The sequence below is a fragment of the Rana temporaria genome, chromosome 5 (assembly GCF_905171775.1).
Source record: "Rana temporaria chromosome 5, aRanTem1.1, whole genome shotgun sequence".
Taxonomy (NCBI): Eukaryota; Metazoa; Chordata; class Amphibia; order Anura; family Ranidae; genus Rana; species Rana temporaria.
Genome location: NC_053493.1, coordinates 410,096,357 through 410,117,209, shown reverse-complemented (window position 1 = coordinate 410,117,209; position 20,853 = coordinate 410,096,357). Strand labels below are relative to the sequence as shown.

The 20,853-nt window shown below is 54.3% G+C and overlaps 1 protein-coding gene across 1 annotated transcript; it reads right to left on the bottom strand.

Annotated features, from left to right (window-relative positions):
- Window positions 1-8,065: 8,065 nt before the first annotated feature.
- LOC120941561 (60S acidic ribosomal protein P1-like) lies at window positions 8,066-18,929 on the bottom strand. Its single transcript, XM_040355016.1, has 4 exons — window positions 18,710-18,929; window positions 12,921-12,995; window positions 10,381-10,492; window positions 8,066-8,191 (listed from the first exon to the last, which is right to left on the bottom strand). The coding sequence occupies exons 1-4, from the start codon at window positions 18,779-18,781 to the stop codon at window positions 8,112-8,114; spliced, it is 339 nt and encodes a 112-aa protein (XP_040210950.1). The 5' UTR covers window positions 18,782-18,929; the 3' UTR covers window positions 8,066-8,111.
- Between the last annotated feature and the right edge of the window lie 1,924 nt (window positions 18,930-20,853).

The following is a 20,853-nucleotide window of genomic DNA, read 5'->3' as shown; positions in this document are numbered from 1 at the left end:
CCGTCCGTCCGTCCTCACAGAGGCAGCCATGCCCGTCCGTCCGTCCGTCCCCACAGAGGCAGCCATGCCCGTCCGTCCGTCCGTCCCCACAGAGGCAGCCATGCCCGTCCGTCCGTCCCCACAGAGGCAGCCGAGGCAGCCATGCCCGTCCGTCCGTCCCCACAGAGGCAGCCGAGGCAGCCATGCCCGTCCGTCCGTCCCCACAGAGGCAGCCATGCCCGTCCGTCCCCACAGAGGCAGCCATGCCCGTCCGTCCGTCCGTCCCCACAGAGGCAGCCATGCCCGTCCGTCCGTCCGTCCCCACAGAGGCAGCCATGCCCGTCCGTCCGTCCGTCCCCACAGAGGCAGCCATGCCCGTCCGTCCGTCCCCACAGAGGCAGCCATGCCCGCCCGCCCGTCCGTCCGTCCGTCCCCACAGAGGCAGCCATGCCCGTCCGTCCGTCCCCACAGAGGCAGCCATGCCCGTCCGTCCGTCCCCACAGAGGCAGCCATGCCCGTCCGTCCGTCCCCACAGAGGCAGCCATGCCCGTCCGTCCGTCCGTCCCCACAGAGGCAGCCATGCCCGTCCGTCCGTCCGTCCGTCCCCACAGAGGCAGCCATGCCCGTCCGTCCCCACAGAGGCAGCCATGCCCGTCCGTCCGTCCCCACAGAGGCAGCCATGCCCGTCCGTCCGTCCTTCCGTCCGTCCGTCCCCACAGAGGCAGCCATGCCCGCCCGTCCGTCCCCACAGAGGCAGCCATGCCCGTCCGTCCCCACAGAGGCAGCCATGCCCGTCCGTCCCCACAGAGGCAGCCATGCCCGTCCGTCCGTCCCCACAGAGGCAGCCATGCCCGTCCGTCCGTCCCCACAGAGGCAGCCATGCCCGTCCGTCCGTCCCCACAGAGGCAGCCATGCCCGTCCGTCCCCACAGAGGCAGCCATGCCCGTCCGTCCCCACAGAGGCAGCCATGCCCGTCCGTCCCCACAGAGGCAGCCATGCCCGTCCGTCCCCACAGAGGCAGCCATGCCCGTCCGTCCCCACAGAGGCAGCCATGCCCGTCCGTCCGTCCCCACAGAGGCAGCCATGCCCGTCCGTCCGTCCCCACAGAGGCAGCCATGCCCGTCCGTCCGTCCCCACAGAGGCAGCCATGCCCGTCCGTCCGTCCCCACAGAGGCAGCCATGCCCGTCCGTCCCTCCTTCCGTCCGTCCCCACAGAGGCAGCCATGCCCGCCCGTCCGTCCCCACAGAGGCAGCCATGCCCGTCCGTCCGTCCCCACAGAGGCAGCCATGCCCGTCCGTCCCCACAGAGGCAGCCATGCCCGTCCGTCCGTCCCCACAGAGGCAGCCATGCCCGTCCGTCCCCACAGAGGCAGCCATGCCCGTCCGTCCGTCCCCACAGAGGCAGCCATGCCCGTCCGTCCCCACAGAGGCAGCCATGCCCGTCCGTCCCTCCTTCCGTCCGTCCCCACAGAGGCAGCCATGCCCGCCCGTCCGTCCCCACAGAGGCAGCCATGCCCGTCCGTCCCCACAGAGGCAGCCATGCCCGTCCGTCCCTCCTTCCGTCCGTCCGTCCCCACAGAGGCAGCCATGCCCGTCCGTCCCCACAGAGGCAGCCATGCCCGTCCGTCCCTCCTTCCGTCCGTCCGTCCCCACAGAGGCAGCCATGCCCGCCCGTCCCCACAGAGGCAGCCATGCCCGTCCGTCCCTCCTTCCGTCCGTCCGTCCCCACAGAGGCAGCCATGCCCGTCCGTCCCCACAGAGGCAGCCATGCCCGTCCGTCCCTCCTTCCGTCCGTCCGTCCCCACAGAGGCAGCCATGCCCGTCCGTCCCCACAGAGGCAGCCATGCCCGTCCGTCCCTCCTTCCGTCCGTCCGTCCCCACAGAGGCAGCCATGCCCGTCCGTCCCCACAGAGGCAGCCATGCCCGTCCGTCCCTCCTTCCGTCCGTCCCCACAGAGGCAGCCATGCCCGTCCGTCCCCACAGAGGCAGCCATGCCCGTCCGTCCCTCCTTCCGTCCGTCCCCACAGAGGCAGCCATGCCCGTCCGTCCCCACAGAGGCAGCCATGCCCGTCCGTCCTTCCGTCCGTCCGTCCCCACAGAGGCAGCCATGCCCGTCCGTCCCCACAGAGGCAGCCATGCCCGTCCGTCCCCACAGAGGCAGCCATGCCCGTCCGTCCCTCCTTCCGTCCGTCCGTCCCCACAGAGGCAGCCATGCCCGCCCGTCCGTCCCCACAGAGGCAGCCATGCCCGTCCGTCCCCACAGAGGCAGCCATGCCCGTCCGTCCCCACAGAGGCAGCCATGCCCGTCCGTCCCCACAGAGGCAGCCATGCCCGTCCGTCCCCACAGAGGCAGCCATGCCCGTCCGTCCCCACAGAGGCAGCCATGCCCGTCCGTCCCCACAGAGGCAGCCATGCCCGTCCGTCCCCACAGAGGCAGCCATGCCCGTCCGTCCGTCCCCACAGAGGCAGCCATGCCCGTCCGTCCGTCCCCACAGAGGCAGCCATGCCCGTCCGTCCGTCCCCACAGAGGCAGCCATGCCCGTCCGTCCCTCCTTCCGTCCGTCCGTCCCCACAGAGGCAGCCATGCCCGCCCGTCCGTCCCCACAGAGGCAGCCATGCCCGTCCGTCCGTCCCCACAGAGGCAGCCATGCCCGTCCGTCCGTCCCCACAGAGGCAGCCATGCCCGTCCGTCCCCACAGAGGCAGCCATGCCCGTCCGTCCGTCCCCACAGAGGCAGCCATGCCCGTCCGTCCGTCCCCACAGAGGCAGCCATGCCCGTCCGTCCCCACAGAGGCAGCCATGCCCGTCCGTCCCTCCTTCCGTCCGTCCGTCCGTCCCCACAGAGGCAGCCATGCCCGCCCGTCCGTCCCCACAGAGGCAGCCATGCCCGTCCGTCCCCACAGAGGCAGCCATGCCCGTCCGTCCCTCCTTCCGTCCGTCCGTCCCCACAGAGGCAGCCATGCCCGTCCGTCCCCACAGAGGCAGCCATGCCCGTCCGTCCCTCCTTCCGTCCGTCCGTCCCCACAGAGGCAGCCATGCCCGTCCGTCCCCACAGAGGCAGCCATGCCCGTCCGTCCCTCCTTCCGTCCGTCCGTCCCCACAGAGGCAGCCATGCCCGTCCGTCCCCACAGAGGCAGCCATGCCCGTCCGTCCCTCCTTCCGTCCGTCCCCCCAGAGGCAGCCATGCCCGTCCGTCCCCCCAGAGGCAGCCATGCCCGTCCGTCCCTCCTTCCGTCCGTCCGTCCCCACAGAGGCAGCCATGCCCGTCCGTCCCCACAGAGGCAGCCATGCCCGTCCGTCCCTCCTTCCGTCCGTCCGTCCCCACAGAGGCAGCCATGCCCGTCCGTCCCCACAGAGGCAGCCATGCCCGTCCGTCCCTCCTTCCGTCCGTCCGTCCCCACAGAGGCAGCCATGCCCGCCCGTCCGTCCCCACAGAGGCAGCCATGCCCGTCCGTCCCCACAGAGGCAGCCATGCCCGTCCGTCCCCACAGAGGCAGCCATGCCCGTCCGTCCCCACAGAGGCAGCCATGCCCGTCCGTCCCCACAGAGGCAGCCATGCCCGCCCGTCCCCACAGAGGCAGCCATGCCCGTCCGTCCGCACAGAGGCAGCCATGCCCGTCCGTCCCCACAGAGGCAGCCATGCCCGTCCGTCCGTCCCCACAGAGGCAGCCATGCCCGTCCGTCCGTCCCCACAGAGGCAGCCATGCCCGTCCGTCCCTCCTTCCGTCCGTCCGTCCCCACAGAGGCAGCCATGCCCGCCCGTCCGTCCCCACAGAGGCAGCCATGCCCGTCCGTCCGTCCCCACAGAGGCAGCCATGCCCGTCCGTCCCCACAGAGGCAGCCATGCCCGTCCGTCCGTCCCCACAGAGGCAGCCATGCCCGTCCGTCCCCACAGAGGCAGCCATGCCCGTCCGTCCGTCCCCACAGAGGCAGCCATGCCCGTCCGTCCCCACAGAGGCAGCCATGCCCGTCCGTCCCTCCTTCCGTCCGTCCGTCCGTCCCCACAGAGGCAGCCATGCCCGCCCGTCCGTCCCCACAGAGGCAGCCATGCCCGTCCGTCCCCACAGAGGCAGCCATGCCCGTCCGTCCCTCCTTCCGTCCGTCCGTCCGTCCCCACAGAGGCAGCCATGCCCGTCCGTCCCCACAGAGGCAGCCATGCCCGTCCGTCCCTCCTTCCGTCCGTCCCCACAGAGGCAGCCATGCCCGTCCGTCCCCACAGAGGCAGCCATGCCCGTCCGTCCCTCCTTCCGTCCGTCCGTCCCCACAGAGGCAGCCATGCCCGTCCGTCCCCACAGAGGCAGCCATGCCCGTCCGTCCCTCCTTCCGTCCGTCCGTCCCCACAGAGGCAGCCATGCCCGTCCGTCCCCACAGAGGCAGCCATGCCCGTCCGTCCCTCCTTCCGTCCGTCCGTCCCCACAGAGGCAGCCATGCCCGTCCGTCCCCACAGAGGCAGCCATGCCCGTCCGTCCCTCCTTCCGTCCGTCCGTCCCCACAGAGGCAGCCATGCCCGTCCGTCCCCACAGAGGCAGCCATGCCCGTCCGTCCCTCCTTCCGTCCGTCCCCACAGAGGCAGCCATGCCCGTCCGTCCCCACAGAGGCAGCCATGCCCGTCCGTCCCTCCTTCCGTCCGTCCGTCCCCACAGAGGCAGCCATGCCCGCCCGTCCGTCCCCACAGAGGCAGCCATGCCCGTCCGTCCGTCCCCACAGAGGCAGCCATGCCCGTCCGTCCCCACAGAGGCAGCCATGCCCGTCCGTCCCCACAGAGGCCGCCATGTCGTCGTCCCCCACAGAGGCCGCCATGTCGTCGTCCCCCACAGAGGCCGCCTCGTCGTCCCCCACAGAGGCAGCCATGTCGTCAATACACTCAAATTGCATGACAGGTGCACTTTAAATTGTTAGTTAGTTCAGTAGAAGCACTGGCTGGATGATAAAGAAATCCTTTTACAGGGGGTGACATGCAACCAGCAACTCTCCAGCTGCAGCAGAACTTCCCAGTATCCCCCCATTCCCTGCTGGCACACATTATGCACTCTGACTGACAAGGTATGGTGAGAGCTGTAGTTTTACGCCAGCTGAAGACATACTGGTTGCCCTGCATTGCTGTAGCAGAAGACTACTTAGAAAATCTCTCATTCCTGACTACGTTCATAGTCCAATATGTCCAGGAAACATCCTTCCGAACGTGAACACTCAGACAACTGTAGCAATGCTTTACCAATGGTTCACTCACAATGCCTGTGCAGTTCATTGCACGTCAAATGCAAACTCCCAGCAGCATCTCTACACCCCTGTATGTCAGCGGCAGCGTGCAACACAGGCAGCGTGCAACACAGGCAGCGTGCAACACAGGCAGCGTGCAACACAGGCAGCGTGCAACACAACATTATTCTGATCATACAATTTCATATTGTGTGGTAATGTTGGGAACGAGAAGAAAATCCCCAAGGTATAGATTCTATTTGAAAAAGGCACAGAAAGTGTACACAGCTACACATTTATTCCCCACACAGCATGTACACTTTAACAATTGCCACAGCACTCCAATAATACACGCATCAGCAAACTCAGTTCCTGGGCATGAGAAAGGCCTGTTATTTGGGGGGGGGGGGGGGATCTTCCGTAGGCACCATCACAGCCCCCCCATTGGCTCAATGGTAAACCATGTGTTCCGCCTGTCATCCAACCCGGAGCAACCCTTCATCTCTTCCACACCCCATCATTGGCTCAATCCTCACCACGTGTTCCGCCTGCCATCCAACCCGGAGCAACTCATCTGGTCCACACCCATCCTAGACACATCATCCCTGGCCCCAGAGACTTGTGGGAGATTAAGTTCTATGTGAAGGGGAGCTGTGGACACGATATACCTCAGTACAGGATTTTCTCACGTGCCCGCAGAGAGGGCCTCGGCGTGCCACAGGTTCGCCATCACTGATATACACTGTCTTTTTTTAACCACTTGCCGCACGCACTTATGTTGACAGAATGGCACTCCTGGGCAAAAGGATGTACCTGTACGTTCCCTTTAAGGAAGCGGCATTGTGGACGCGCTCCGCGAGCCTGAAAGCGGGTCCCGCAGACTCGATTTATTTATTTATTAAAATGCTTATAAAAAACACAGCGCAGTCTTACACACGTGCCTCGATGCGCTGGCGGGATAAAAACAGAACAGAAAAGGGGCAAAAACATCGACCAAACAAGTGACAATAAAATAACAATCAGCGAATAAAAAATATAAAAAACATACAAAGCTAAATATATAAAAATTTTGAGCTATCAGAATACTTAATATTTAAGTCACCCCGAAAGCCTGGATATATAACCATGTTTTTAACAATCTCCTAAACTTTAGGAGATCATTTTCCAGTCTTATTTGAAGGGGTAAGGAGTTCCAGAACTGAGCTCCTTGAACTTCCAGGGTCCTCCCACCACATTTGTTTTTAGCAAATTTGGGGATGTTCAACAAAGCCAAATTCTCAGACCGCAGCGATCTAGTAGGCACATGTCTGATGAATTTTTCTGTGAGATAGCCCGGTCCAAAACCATGGATGGCCTTATGCACAAGACACCCCGTCTTAAACTGAGCCCGTTGTGCCACGGGCAGCCAGTGTAAGGCTTGTAGGGATTGCCGCGGGGATACCCACAATCGCCTAACAGTGAGGAAGAACAGGGAGATGCTAATGTAAACTAGCATCTCCCCGCTCTGCCATCAGACAAGCAGGAAGTGAACAGAACAGAGAAGAAATAGAGCCACTTCTGACCAAAAACGAACAATGAGGAAGTGAAAAGAGGAATGTCTGCAGGTAAAGGATGATCATTATGAAAAAAAAAAAAATTCCTTTACAACCCCTTTAAAGCATGTACAAACAAGCCACACACCAGACCAATGATAGAAGAGCACAAAAGTGCTTTAGTGGATCATTCAATTATCCAATGTATTTTGGGGATGAGTGCCGCCCACATTTCCAAATTAGTGCCTTTCTACAAATGTGAATTTACAATGACAGAGGAAACCAAGGACCCACACACACTGACCACACAGGAACACACTACACTCCTGTTTGATTCACATGCTATTCAGTGCGATTGATTTGAGCCCATTTTGAATAGGCGCACACTGCACCAAAATACTGCGAGCATTACTTGTGGAAATGCACTGCAACCAGATTGCACGATACATTTATACCAGGGGTGTCCAATTTTTTTTCAAAGAGGGCCAGATTTGATGAAGTGAAGATGCGTGAGGGCCGACTATTTTGCCTGAGATTCTGTGAACCATTAAAATTCAGTCTAAGTGTGTTCATTCGAGCAACTAATACACGGCCCAACAAGAATTCTCTTGCCCTTGTAACCGAGTAAAGAGATGAGCTCTGGTGTGTTATTTGAATATACCGGATTTATTGGCGTATAACACGCACCTTCACTTTAAAAAATCTTAAATTTTAAATAACGTACTGTGAAGCAAAATTAGGGTCAGTGCCCTCAATGGCCCCAGCACCCGCACAAGTGCCCTCAATGGCCCCAGCACCCGCACAAGTGCCCTCAATGGCCCCAGCACCCCCAATGCAGACTTACCATTGCAGCCAGATTCATGCCCATCTGCAGCATTGGAGGAGACAGGGAGGGGGTGGGACAAGCGCCGACAGACATACAGGAGAAACTTTTGTTTTATCGGCGGCCTGTTTAATAGAAAGTTCCACCTCCTGTGATGGGCAGAACAGTCGTCCAATGGAGACGGGACTTTCTTTTACAGAGGTCGCATGTATTTCTTTTGTGGCCCCCGGGGATTTGTTGGGGGCCACAAAAGATATACGTGTCAAAATGACCAGGCAGGCCACATGAAACCGGAATGCGGGCCGTGCCTGCGGGCCAGACTTTGGACATGCCTGATTTATACCATGCAATCTGGTACAGACAAATGCACGGTTTGCAACCTGCATTCAGCATGTTAACCCCCCTGGACACCCGCTGCAGGAAACGTGCCCAATCACAGCTTTCCAACACTGCGTTCTGAGCCCCGCATTGGTTTGAAGCTTGTGTGTTCCAGGTTAATACTAAAGACATACAAATGAAAAGGCAGAACAGGTTTTACTTGAAGACAGTTCTTTATTACAAGTCCTTTAACAAAATTTCTAGTCAAAGAGACCGAAGCCCATGTCATCATCCGACTCCTCAGACTCGTCCTTCACTTCCTCCTTTTTCTTCTCTTCAGCTGCAAAAGAAAAAAAACGATCAACGTCAGCGAGTTACTCACCCAGCCCCCGCTCTACACACACCGCATGCAGTTCATCTACTTCTAATCAGTATGAGTCTGGGAGGCAGCAAGTTGTCAGCACATCAGCGGTCTCCCAGCACACTACAAATCCAGCTATTTGAACAGAACCCAGAGGGTCCAGTCCCAGCTCTATATATTCAGATACAAGTCAGGATTTCATGAAAACGGAAAAAAAATGCAAGTCTGTTCCTTTCAACAGGAATCCAGTCTGCTTCTGTAATTGGTTCTTTCTAAAAGGTCTGCACAGAGCCTGAAATCAAATCACACGCCTCAAAGTGTGGGCAGCAGAGTCCTTGTTATATTTGCCACAAGGGGGTGCTGTTCCGTATTCAAATAAACTTATAAGTAAAGGCAAAATGTTAGTGTCAGTTTTGTATAGAGTGGAGAGGGATTAGAACCTCTGTCAGTTGTATTGCCGTCTGTGCCCCCGTTAAAGCGGGGGTTCACCCAAAAAAAAAAAAATTTAACATGCCATTGAGCCGAGTTGTCAGAATGACCAATCGGCTGTTTTTTTAGTGCAGCACATACCGCATTTTCACCGCCGCTTCCGGGTATGTAATCTGCGGGACTGGGCGTTCCTAAGTGATTGACATCCTTCTGACCGGCGCATACAGCGCGTCACTAGTTGCCGAAAGAAGCCGAACGTCGGTGCGCAGGCGCCGTATAGAGTCGACTCGCAGTCCGGCTTCTTTCGGCAACTAGTGACGCGCTGTATGCGCCGGTCAGAAGGATGTCAATCACTTAGGAACGCCCAGTCCCGCAGATTACGTACCCGGAAGCGGCGGTGAAAATACGGTATGTGCTGCACTGAAAAGAAAAAAAACGTCCGAATGTTATTCTGACAACTCGGCCGAATGTCATGTTAAAAAATGTTTTTGGGGTGAACCCCCGCTTTAAGGAGATTCACACTGTGTCCTGTTTATCATCCTTGAAAGTAAAAAAAAAAAAAAAAAAAAAAAGTAAAATTCTGGGTTGTCCCCATAGAAATAGAGGGGGTATCTTCCAATGGGACTAGTTCTGGTGACATGGGAGTCCAAGGAATTTCCTCTCACTTCCTGTCTGGCTATGGGACAGGAAGCGGAGAAAACTCTGCAATGGGACACAGATGGTGAAAAAACCAACAGGGGTTCCAACACTTCCTGGCTCTATCCAAAATGAAGAAATGTTTTGCCTATATAGTTCTACTTTAACACATTACGTGATAGGCCACATCAGTGCATTCTTTTGGGGCCTCGGAATCATTTCAAGCACCCATCTCCATATCTAGAGGACAGAAGCAATAAAATTAAGTCCTGCTAGACGACTTCTAGGCCGGCCCCTTTTGCAGGTATAGTGATGGAAAATATGAGAGCGCGTTACTGGATTCTAAACAGCACTTCTCATCCTGCTCTGCACATGCTCAGTTGCTCTCCCATTTTAGGCATTGCTGAGATTGAAGAAGCCAATCTGCTGACAGCCCTAAAGCGCAATAAAACCCTTCTATACTCTACAGCAGGGATATGCAATTAGCGGACCTCCAGATGTTGCAAAACTACAATTCCCATTATGCCTCTGGGTGTCATGCTTGTGGCTGTCAGAGTCTTGCTATGCCTCATGGGACTTGTAGTTCTGCAACAGCTGGAGGTCTGCTAATTGCATATCCCTCCACTACAGCCAAGAAAGCTGCTTCTGTTAGATCTTCAACTGCCATGGTGCTGCATATGTTATGACAGCCATTTGATGGTTGCGGACACAATCAAAATGTGACAGTTATCCATCCTGCCATTCCCAGAACGCCACTTAAAGCCATTAAATCTTTGGGTTTAGTTGCGCTTTAGGATTTACTGCCGCTCAGAGGCTTTGCGCTTCAGCAAAATGGCAGCCTCCATCAAGACACAGAAGCAATGCCAGAGGCAATTTACAGCACACACATTCTGGTAGCAGAACACGGAATGCATGTTGCCAGCTAAAAGAACATTTGTTATGGGTAAAGTTCTGCTTTAGGGACATGAATAAGTTGAGCAGAATAAAGATGTCTTGGACAAAGATTAATAAAGCTGGAATTTGGATTTGAATATAGGTAGCAGGTCCCATTCAACACTGGGGACCTCAAGCTAAGCAGTCAGCCATTCACTGCAATCCCTTACCTGGAGCAGCTCCGCCAGCTGCAGGAGCAGCAGGGGCAGCGCCAGCAGCAGGGGCTCCACCACCGGCTCCCACGTTGCTGATCAGACCACCAATGCTAACATTGGAGAGTGCCTGCAGAGAGAAGAGAAAAAGGTCAATGAAATACACAACTTCAGTCTGCTGTATGTCAAACTACAGCTTTCACCTTAGACCCCTTTTACACTGTCATGCTAATTTGCAGTCCCAAGTCACACAAAGTCACACCTCATAATTTCCAGTGAGCACCATTCATCTGTGAGACTTCAAACTAGTGCCTGCACTACTCTGGCCCGACTGATGCAAGTTTAGGTCCATACACCAAGTTTACACAGGCACTCCCTGAAGTCGCAGCCAAGTGAAAGGGGCCTTGCAGGGTCTGAAATCCCTGAACACTGTGGCCTCCAACCCCAGTCTGCCTCTTCAGGTCTTGTACCACCATGCAGATATTCAGGACAGGTACTGCTTTAATCTGTCGCACCGAATTCTATACACTTGCCAAGTCTGTCTATAGATTACCACTCTAGGCGGTGATACGGGTGCGTTCCTACTGGGATCTCTTCCTTCCCGCAGTATTCAAATGCCAACAGGATAGGGTTTTTTTCTCTCAACCACAAAAAAGGTTTATTGCAAGTATTACAAAATCTCACATTGCTTCACCACTAGACTCTCTCCTATTCCAAAGTGAAGCAATGTGCTGACAGTTTGTACTACTTGCAATAAAGCTTGTTGGATATTTAAAAAAAAAAAAAAAAAAAAAAAAAAGAAGCAACCCAAGTATAGTGGGCTACCTTACTCCAATGACAATGTGCATTCAGTGAGCTGCTTATTCATTTGTGCGGCATTTCTTCCAACATCTGGTATAAGCAATATGACTGTATAGTCGGATTTGTGCTCCGCAGGATCTTTATTTTTGTTTCAACCCGGGGCTAGTTCATCAATTAGCATTTGATAGGGAAATCGTGCAAATTTTCCAAAGTTTTATTTGCTGCCACATTCCTGTTCATGCGACATGACTAAACAAAAGACTCTCCAGCAGGAACCCACAAGTCACACCCTCCCCCGCTGTCATATTCTTAAAGGGGTGGTTCCCCTAAAAATAAACTTTTGACATTGCATTTGCTACATTAATTACAATTAGAATCGGCTGGTTTTATTGAAAAAATACCTCCGTACGTAGCGTTTGCTATATTCGTTCCCACCGCCACTTCCGGGTACGATGCAGGCGGTGGGCGTTCCTAATTGATGGACAGGCATCCGACCGACTCATCCATCGCGTCACGAGATGCCGAAAGAAGCCGAACGTCGGTGCGCATGCGCCATATAGAGCCGCACCGACGTTCGGCTTCTTTCGGCATCTCATGACACGATGGATGCGTCGGTCGGATGCCTGTCCATCAATTAGGAACGCCCACATCGTACCCAGAAGTGGCGGTGGGAACGAATATAGCAAACGCTACGTACGGAGGTATTTTTTCAATAAAACCAGCCGATTCTAATTGTAATTAATGTAGCAAATGCAATGTCAAAAGTTTATTTTTAGGGGAACCACCCCTTTAAGTATTTATGGAGTCAATATAAAATAGTGAAGTCTGATCTGATTGTACACCCTGTACAGCCACTTTTACCTCCACGGTTTAGGAGGTATTTACAATAGCGACGTGCGCCGTAGATAGTGGCTGGGGCATACTTTAGAAATGGCCATCTTGCCATTTCTAAATGAGGATGTGCTGGCGGCTCCTGCGCATGCGTGGGAGTGACGTCACACGACACCAGAGTTCACAGCCCCTGAAGGAAGCAGAGTGAAGATGACGCTGACTGCTAGTGGAGATGGCAGTGACATCACAGGCTTTGGTTTCAGGCAAGTGGCACATAATGGGCTACTATGCACATTATGCTTTACCTTTGCAGGGAAATAAAGAGGAAGCAAAGGCCATCAGGGTTTACTTCCTCTTTAATGATTCAATGACTCACGTACGGAACCAAGATAACCAGAAAACTAGCATTTTCTTCAGAAAGGTAAAATGCCTTTACAAATTATATATGGGCAGCACAATGGTGTAGTGCAGGGGTGTCAAACTGGCGGCCCTCCAGATGTTTCGAAACTACAAGTCCCATCATGCCTCTGCCTGTGAGAGGCATGCTTGTAACTGTTAGCCTTGCAATGCCTCATGGGACTTGTAGTTTTGCAACAGCTGGAGGGCCGCCAGTTTGACACCCCTGGTGAATAACACTCTCGTCTAGCAGTAAAAAGGGTCACTGGTTTGAATCCCGACCACGACACCCTGCCTGGAGTTTGCATGTTCTCCCTGTACCTGCGTGGGTTTCCTCCGGGTACTCCAGTTTCCTCCCACACTCTAAAGACATGCTGGTAGGTTAAATGGCTTCTGCCTTAATTGGCCCTAGTATATGAGTTAGGGACCTTAGATTGTAAGCTCCTTGAGGGTAGGAACTGATGTGAATGTACAATGTATATGTAAAGTGCTGCGTAAATTGACGGTGCATAATATAGAAATAAAAGTACCTTGGAGAAAAGGCTGGGCCAGAAAGGCTCCACATTGACTCCTGCTGCTTTGATCAGAGCGATGATCTTGTCTTCCTGGAGAGAGAAGAACAAACATTGTTACTGACAACCATAAAGGGCAACATCACAACCCAGTATAGGAGTCACCAAATACAGTACATTATATATACAGACACAATACCTTTAGATTGTAAGCTCCATGGGCAGGACCCTCCTATTCCTTCTGTATTAAACTGTGTGGCAATTCTACTGACCCCCTTTATATTGTAAAGTGCTGCACAAACTGTTTACCAAATCCTGTAGAATACTTGCGCCAAGAAGGACCAAACAAGTCATGACTCTAGAACGCTGCATGTCACAAGGATGAAAAGGGATCCCAATATTCCCAGCCAGGTTAAGTGCGCCATATACAGATCACAATTCAGTGGGGGGCCGTTGTGCAAATTTTGATGTGATATTTGCAACAGCCAGCATTTTATTCTCTAGGACAGTGAACCTCGGCACCACAGAGGTTTTGGAACTACATTTCCCATGATGCTCATGCACTCTGCTAGGGTTGTCCCGATACCGAGTATTTCCGGGAGTACTTGTACTCCCGCAAATGCCCCCGATGCCTGGCTGAATACTTGTCCCCCGCCGCCGCAAACCCACTGCCGCGTTGATCTGCATGCAGGGAACATTACAGCTTTCGTTTGAATAGCTGTGTTCGCCGTGTATAGACACTCCCCCTTGCTTGGGATTGGACGGGTGATCTGTCCAATCCCGAGCAGGGGGGAGTGTATACACGGTGCGGAACACGGCTATTCAAACGAAAGCTGTAATGTTCCCTGCCCGTTGATTAACACGGCAGCGGCATCTAGGTATGGGGGGGGACACGGCTGCATATGTGGGGGGACACATTTAAAAAAAAGTTTTGGTATCGGCGAGTACATGAAAAAAAAAGTATCGGTACTTGTACTCAGTCCTAAAAGAATGGTATCGGGACAACCCTACACTCTGCAGTGTAGCTGAGCATCATGGAAAATGTAGTTCCAAAACATCTGGGGTGTCAAGGTTCTCCATCACTGCTCTAGGGCCTCTGCTTAAATATATGTTTGAGGGTTTTAAGTTTTCTAGCACAAAAAAACAAAAACAAAAAAAGTGTTTTTCACATGTAGGAGAGTAATGTCAGAATTGGACTGCATGTGGTTTGCATGTGGTTTGCATGTCGTGCTGGTGCTCTTTGTACTTTACCCATTATGTTACTAAACATCTCAGGCCGGGGTCATACCTCTGTTTTTTGGTGCTTTTTGCAGAAACACACTACAGTTCATTTACATGTTTTCCTATGGGACACGTTCACATCCATGATTTTTTTTCAGCTGCTGCGTATTTAGAAAGGGCGGGGACTTTAACGCAAAACGGTGCTATTTTTATTTAATTTTTTTGTTCAATATACTTCAATGGAGAATCTGCAGAAAAGTCCTCACCGGGCAGTGCTGCGCGCCCTCACTTGCCGCCCCCCCCCCCCAAATCACTGGCCTCATTAAAAAGGACAGCAACATCTCCTGTGTCCTGTCAGAATAAGGAACTTAGCAGAAAAATCTAACCACATCCTTTTGCTTTCTTTATAGCCGAGGTCCACCCTTTTTTTTTTTTTTTTTTTTTTTTATAAAGTCAGCAACTAGAAATACTGCAGCTGCTGACACTTGCCTGTCCAGGGTGCCCACGATGTCGGCAGCCGAGCTTGAGCAACCGCTCGTCTCTCAGCTGCCCCCGCGGCCATCCTCTGTGAGGGAATCAGGAAGGGAAGCATTGCGGCTTCACTGCCCGATTCCCTACGGCGCATGCGCAAGTAGCAAGGCAAGCTCTCACTGGTCCCCGCTGTCGCCTGGAACCAGTGTGTTTCCCAGGAGAGAGCGGGGGGGGGGTGTCGTGACCCCCAAAAGGTGTTTATGCCCAGAAGTGGATGCAAATACCTGTCAGGTATCTGCACACCCTCCCCACTGAAAGGTGCCAAATGTGACACCGGAGGGGGGGGGGGTTCCCGAAAAGCAGACATTCCATTTTTGGGTGGAACTCCGCTTTAGACCATCAGTAATTGCCGATTTGGATGAATCAGTGTTTGGACACAACACTGGGCTACTGAATACAGTGCGGTACAGGAAGATTTTGCCGTTTTCCCCACAGCACAGCAGCTAACAGGACAAAGTTGCCTCGGAGGCGGCCATTTTCTTGGTTAGATTCGGAGCAACAATCTCCACTCATAATATTGTGCGCCGGACTATATTCGGTTGCCGGTTTTGTGTCCAAACAGCAATTTGTCTAAATCTGCAATTCATGATGGTTTAAAGCAGGGGTCTCCAAACTGCGGCCAGATGCAGCCCTTTGCTTGCTTTTAACTGGCCCTTGGGGCATTATTCCTTCTACTGATACAACACACTATTGTGCCACCTGGCACCAACAATGGGGCACCATTTCTTCCACTGACACCAACAATGAGGGATCCATTTCCCCACTGACACCAATCATGGGGCATTACTCCTTTCTATAATACCAACAATGGGGCATTGCTCCTTTCTATAATACCAACAATGGGGCATTATTACTAGAGGTCAACCAATAAAGCGATCGACTTTTAGCACTTTAAATCGGCATCGGCCGATTGTTTAAAAAAAAAGCAGATTTACTTCAGCGCGACTTGCCATGACTTCTATGATGCAGAAATCATTGCAAGTTGCCTGAAGTTTCACGTGGAGGGGCAGCCAAGTGTGAGAAAATAGTGTTTCTACTTATCACTGAACTCCATGTGTAGAAGTTCTCAGTTTCCCGGGCTTTCACACCGAGACTGCAGGGGAGCCGTTTTGCAGGCGCTATTTTTAGCCCAAAAGCGCCTGAAAAACACCCCAGTGTGAAAGGGGGTTCAACTGTTAGATTTTATGAGATGAAGGGGGAAATTCTTGTTTTTAAATTGGCCCAACACAAGGGTCTCCAAACTGCGGCCCGAGGGCCAGATGTGGCCCTTTGCTAGCCTTTATCCGGCCCTTGGGGCACTATTCCTCCAACTGACGCCAACAAGGGGGCACAATTTCTTTCACCGATACCAATGATGGGATACTATTACTCCTAATAGGGGAACTCCTCCTACTGACTGCAAACATTGAGGCCATATTTACTCTCAACAATGCTGGACCCAGGACTTTTTTTACCCCCATGGTCACAATCCGGCCCTCCTAAAGTCTGAAGGACAATTAACTGGCCCTTTATTTGAAAAGTTCGGAGACCCCTGGCCTAACATATCGGCCCAAATAAAGCGGCATCATTTATCGGCAGCCGCAATTTCTAAATATCGGTATCGGCCAGAGAAATACCCATATCGGTCAACCTCTAATTACCCCCCCCCCCCCCCATACCAAATGTTTGGATGTTTACCCTCACTGCCCGCAGTCATGCCCTCCTAAAGTCGGAAGGACAAGAAAGCAACCCTTATTGAGTTGAGACCCCGGGTCTAAAGAGAACAGAAGAGACGCGGGACGCTCACCCTGCCAGGTTTGACATTTTGTCAGAACCCTGGTGACTTGTCGGCATGGTTCCTGTAAGGACTGCGCAGGCGCAATCCTCGCCGACAGAAATCTCCGAACCTCGGCCGGCATCCAGGCTCATTCTTTAACATCCCAGTGGATTGGAGGATGTTAAAATAAGAGCCAGGAGGCCGAGCGAGCCGTCTGAGCGAAGCGAGAACGTGAGGCCGACCGGCCCCTTTCCTCAAATTCAATGCCGGTCGAGATTCGGAGATTTCCGTCGGCTAGGATTGCACCTGCGCAGTCCTTACAGGAACCATCTGGATAGCCGGAACCGTATCGTCAGATCACGGTGCATTGTTTATATCCAGGAATGGGGCGGTCAGCCAATCACAGCATGCCCATGTAACAAGCCAGCTGGGAAGGGTGACCCCCCATCTCATCACACACAGGGGGGCTCCTCTGGAAATGCCCCCCAACCTGGCTGTAGCACTGACCCCCATCACACACAGGGGAGCTCCTCAGGAAATGCCCCCCACCTGGCTGTAGCACTGCCCCCCCCCCCATCACACACAGGGGGAGCTCCTCTAGAAATGCCCCCCCACCTGGCTGTAGCACTGACCCCCCATCTCATCACACACAGGGGGAGCTCCTCTGGAAATGCCCCCCCACCTGGCTGTAGCACTGACCCCCATCTCATCACACAGGGGAGCTCCTCTGGAAATGCCCCCCACCTGGCTGTAGCACTGACCCCCATCTCATCACACAGGGGGGCTCCTCTGGAAATGCCCCCCACCTGGCTGTAGCACTGACCCCCATCTCACACACAGGGGAGCTCCTCTGGAAATGCCCCCCAACCTGGCTGTAGCACTGACCCCCATCTCATCACACAGGGGAGCTCCTCTGGAAATGCCCCCCACCTGGCTGTAGCACTGACCCCCATCTCATCACACAGGGGGGCTCCTCTGGAAATGCCCCCCACCTGGCTGTAGCACTGACCCCCATCTCATCACACAGGGGGGCTCCTCTGGAAATGCCCCCCACCTGGCTGTAGCACTGACCCCCATCTCACACACAGGGGAGCTCCTCTGGAAATGCCCCCCACCTGGCTGTAGCACTGACCCCCGTCTCATCAAACACAGGGGGAGCTCCTCTGGAAATGCCCCCCCACCTGGCTGTAGCACTGACCCCCCATCTCATCACACAGGGGGAGCTCCTCTGGAAATGCCCCCCACCTGGCTGTAGCACTGACCCCCCATCTCATCACACAGGGGAGCTCCTCTGGAAATGCCCCCCACCTGGCTGTAGCACTGACCCCCCATCTCATCACACAGGGGAGCTCCTCTGGAAATGCCCCCCCACCTGGCTGTAGCACTGACCCCCCATCTCATCGCACAGGGGAGCTCCTCTGGAAATGCCCCCCACCTGGCTGTAGCACTGACCCCCCATCTCATCGCACAGGGGAGCTCCTCTGGAAATGCCCCCCACCTGGCTGTAGCACTGACCCCCCAACTCACACAGGGGAGCTCCTCTGGAAATGCCCCCCACCTGGCTGTAGCACTGACCCCCCATCTCATCACACAGGGGAGCTCCTCTGGAAATGCCCCCCACCTGGCTGTAGCACTGACCCCCCATCTCATCACACAGGGGAGCTCCTCTGGAAATGCCCCCCACCTGGCTGTAGCACTGACCCCCCATCTCATCACACAGGGGAGCTCCTCTGGAAATGCCCCCCACCTGGCTGTAGCACTGACCCCCCATCTCATCACACAGGGGAGCTCCTCTGGAAATGCCCCCCACCTGGCTGTAGCACTGACCCCCCATCTCATCACACACAGGGGAGCTCCTCTGGAAATGCCCCCCACCTGGCTGTAGCACTGACCCCCCATCTCATCACACAGGGGAGCTCCTCTGGAAATGCCCCCCACCTGGCTGTAGCACTGACCCCCCATCTCATCACACACAGGGGAGCTCCTCTGGAAATGCCCCCCACCTGGCTGTAGCACTGACCCCCATCTCATCACACAGGGGGAGCTCCTCTGGAAATGCCCCCACCTGGCTGTAGCACTGACCCCCCATGACTAGGAGTCGTGCTGTAGATATATCCCGGGGTGATAGGGCACAGGACACCCGGCCTTCCTCCGTACATTACATTGGACAGACAGGAGGAAAGTGAACCCGAGAGGCGCACAAATCCCAGCAAGCCCCCACGTGCCAGACAGCTCCACACTGGAGTGACGTCATCGAGGCGCGCCGCCGCCATCTCCCACACCACTAGGCCTCACTCACCGTGATGGTGATATCGTCATCGTAGAGGATGAGGGCGGAATAGATACAGGCGAGTTCGGAGACGGAGGCCATGGCTGCGTGTGTTGGGTGCTCGTAGAGTCGCGGGTGGCAGAGGAGTGGGGTGCTAGTCGCCGGAATATCACCAGGCCTTAGCTTCACAAGAAGGACCGAGCACCTTAATCCGCCGCCGTACTTCAGCGAAAGAGAGAGGAGGGGGCGGATCCGGGATTCTTATAGGGCGACCGAGGGGGGGCGGGGGCGAGCGCCTTATAGGACAAAAGGAAGGGAGGGTGGGGCCGAACGCCTTATAGGACAAAGGGAAAGGAGGCGGGACCGAGCTTCTGATAGGACAAAAGGAAGGGCCTTCTGATAGGAAAGCCGCATGACAAGCAAAGGCGGGACACCTGTCTCAGGCGCCCGTTCTTTTTTTTTTTTTCTTTACACTCAGTCACTCAGCTTTATTTAAAAACAACAATGTGAACACAGTATAATGGTTGTCATGTAAACAGACGTCCTAGTCCCAGTGTATACTGTGTCTGTGTATAATCAGAAAGGGGGTTCTTATTTGTCCAGGGGACACCTTCAGGGCGGGGGGCTGACATTTCTTCCTGAATGTGCCCCTGGAAATGTCCTATTCCCACCATGAGGGCCCATTATTCACGTTTCTGAGGCGAACAAACGCGTCACACATTAGCGTATTGTGCCTTAAAGCAGGGCAATTGATTTAATCCTTTTGCTGCATTTTGCACACAAGTTTTATACAAAAAATTATCTGACAGAAAACCCCCAAACGTTATATATATTTCCTGAAAGCAGAGGCCCTGGAGAATAAAATGGTCGGTAGTTCCAGATTTTTATGTCACGTGATATTAGTTTACAAAACACAATATTTCTGTGAAAAATACATGAAGGTTAATTGCAGTCTCACTGTGCCTATCAAATGCAGCAACTGTACAATAATTTATCACCACTGTGCCATGCCATCAAACGCAGCGTCTGTGCCATGCCATCAAACGCAGCCACTGTGCCATGCCATCAAACGCAGTCACTGTGCCATGCCATCAAACGCAGCCACTGTGCCATCAATTGTCACCACTGTGCCATGCCATCAAACACAGCCACTGTGTCATCAATTGTCACCACTGTGCCCTTTGATTGTCGCCATTGATGTCACTGTGCCCTTTAATTGTCGCCACTATGCCAAATTGTCGCCACTGTGCCCATTAATGTCGCTGTGCCAATTGTCCCCACTGTGCCAAATTGCCGCCACTGTGCCCATTCATGCCGCTGTGCCCATTCATGCCGCTGTGCCCATTGTCGCCACTGTGCCCATTGATGTCACTGTGCCCTTCATCGCCGCTGTGCCCTGTAAAATGCCCCTTCCCCTTACCTTTACTGGAGTCAGCCATCCATGTCCCTCGATGTCTTCTCCCGCCCTCGATGACGCTTCAGTCAATCAGGTTACCAGTGACCAGTGAACCTGATTGGCTGAGACGTCTGTCAGTCTTATCCAAGGAACGCACCACCGGTACGCCCCAAGGATAAGCATTCGGAAGCTGACTACAGCCTGAAAGCTGTACTCGGAAAGCCTATCAGAGCCGCTGGCTCTGATAGGCACTTCCGTACAGCCAACCAGCTGCCGTTATTCAGGTGGCCGCCGCTCTAGGTCCGGCCATCTGATTAGACCAGCGGCAGCGGCGATAATAAGATCGATTCATGCAATGCAATGAATCTATGTTATTAGTCAGTGGTGGTGCGGAGCTAGAGGGGGCGGCGCTCCAGCGCCCTCTATGGACGAACCGCCACTGCGTTGCACCGAGTAACTATATACCCAACATGTCAAACCTTAAAATCGTGTGCGCCTGTAAAATGGTGACAAGCTTCGGTACCCTAGATTTTCCATAGAGGACGCGCCAAAAGCCCCTACAGGCCATCAGTTTAGAAATAACTACCAATAATGGGCCTAGAATTATCGCCCCGATTCCAGCATGTGCAGCAATATCAGACATCCCAACCTGCAAAAACTCATTTCAGGGAGGTGACGCTTTGCGCCGGCGCCGACCCCTTGGACTGGGCACAGATCAGGACATAGGGCACACAGTAGGGCATACATCACAGCACTGGGCACATCGCAGAAAAGCACT

Coding starts and splice junctions, on each gene's coding strand:
- LOC120941561 (XM_040355016.1), bottom strand. CDS start 18,781: ATGGCCTCCGTCTCCGAACTCGCCTGTATCTATTCCGCCCTCATCCTC. Junction 10,493..12,920: donor GGCCCAGCCTTTTCTCCAAG/GTACTTTTATTT, acceptor TTCTCTCTGCAG/GCACTCTCCAATGTTAGCAT. Junction 8,192..10,380: donor AGCTGGCGGAGCTGCTCCAG/GTAAGGGATTGC, acceptor TTTCTTTTGCAG/CTGAAGAGAAGAAAAAGGAG.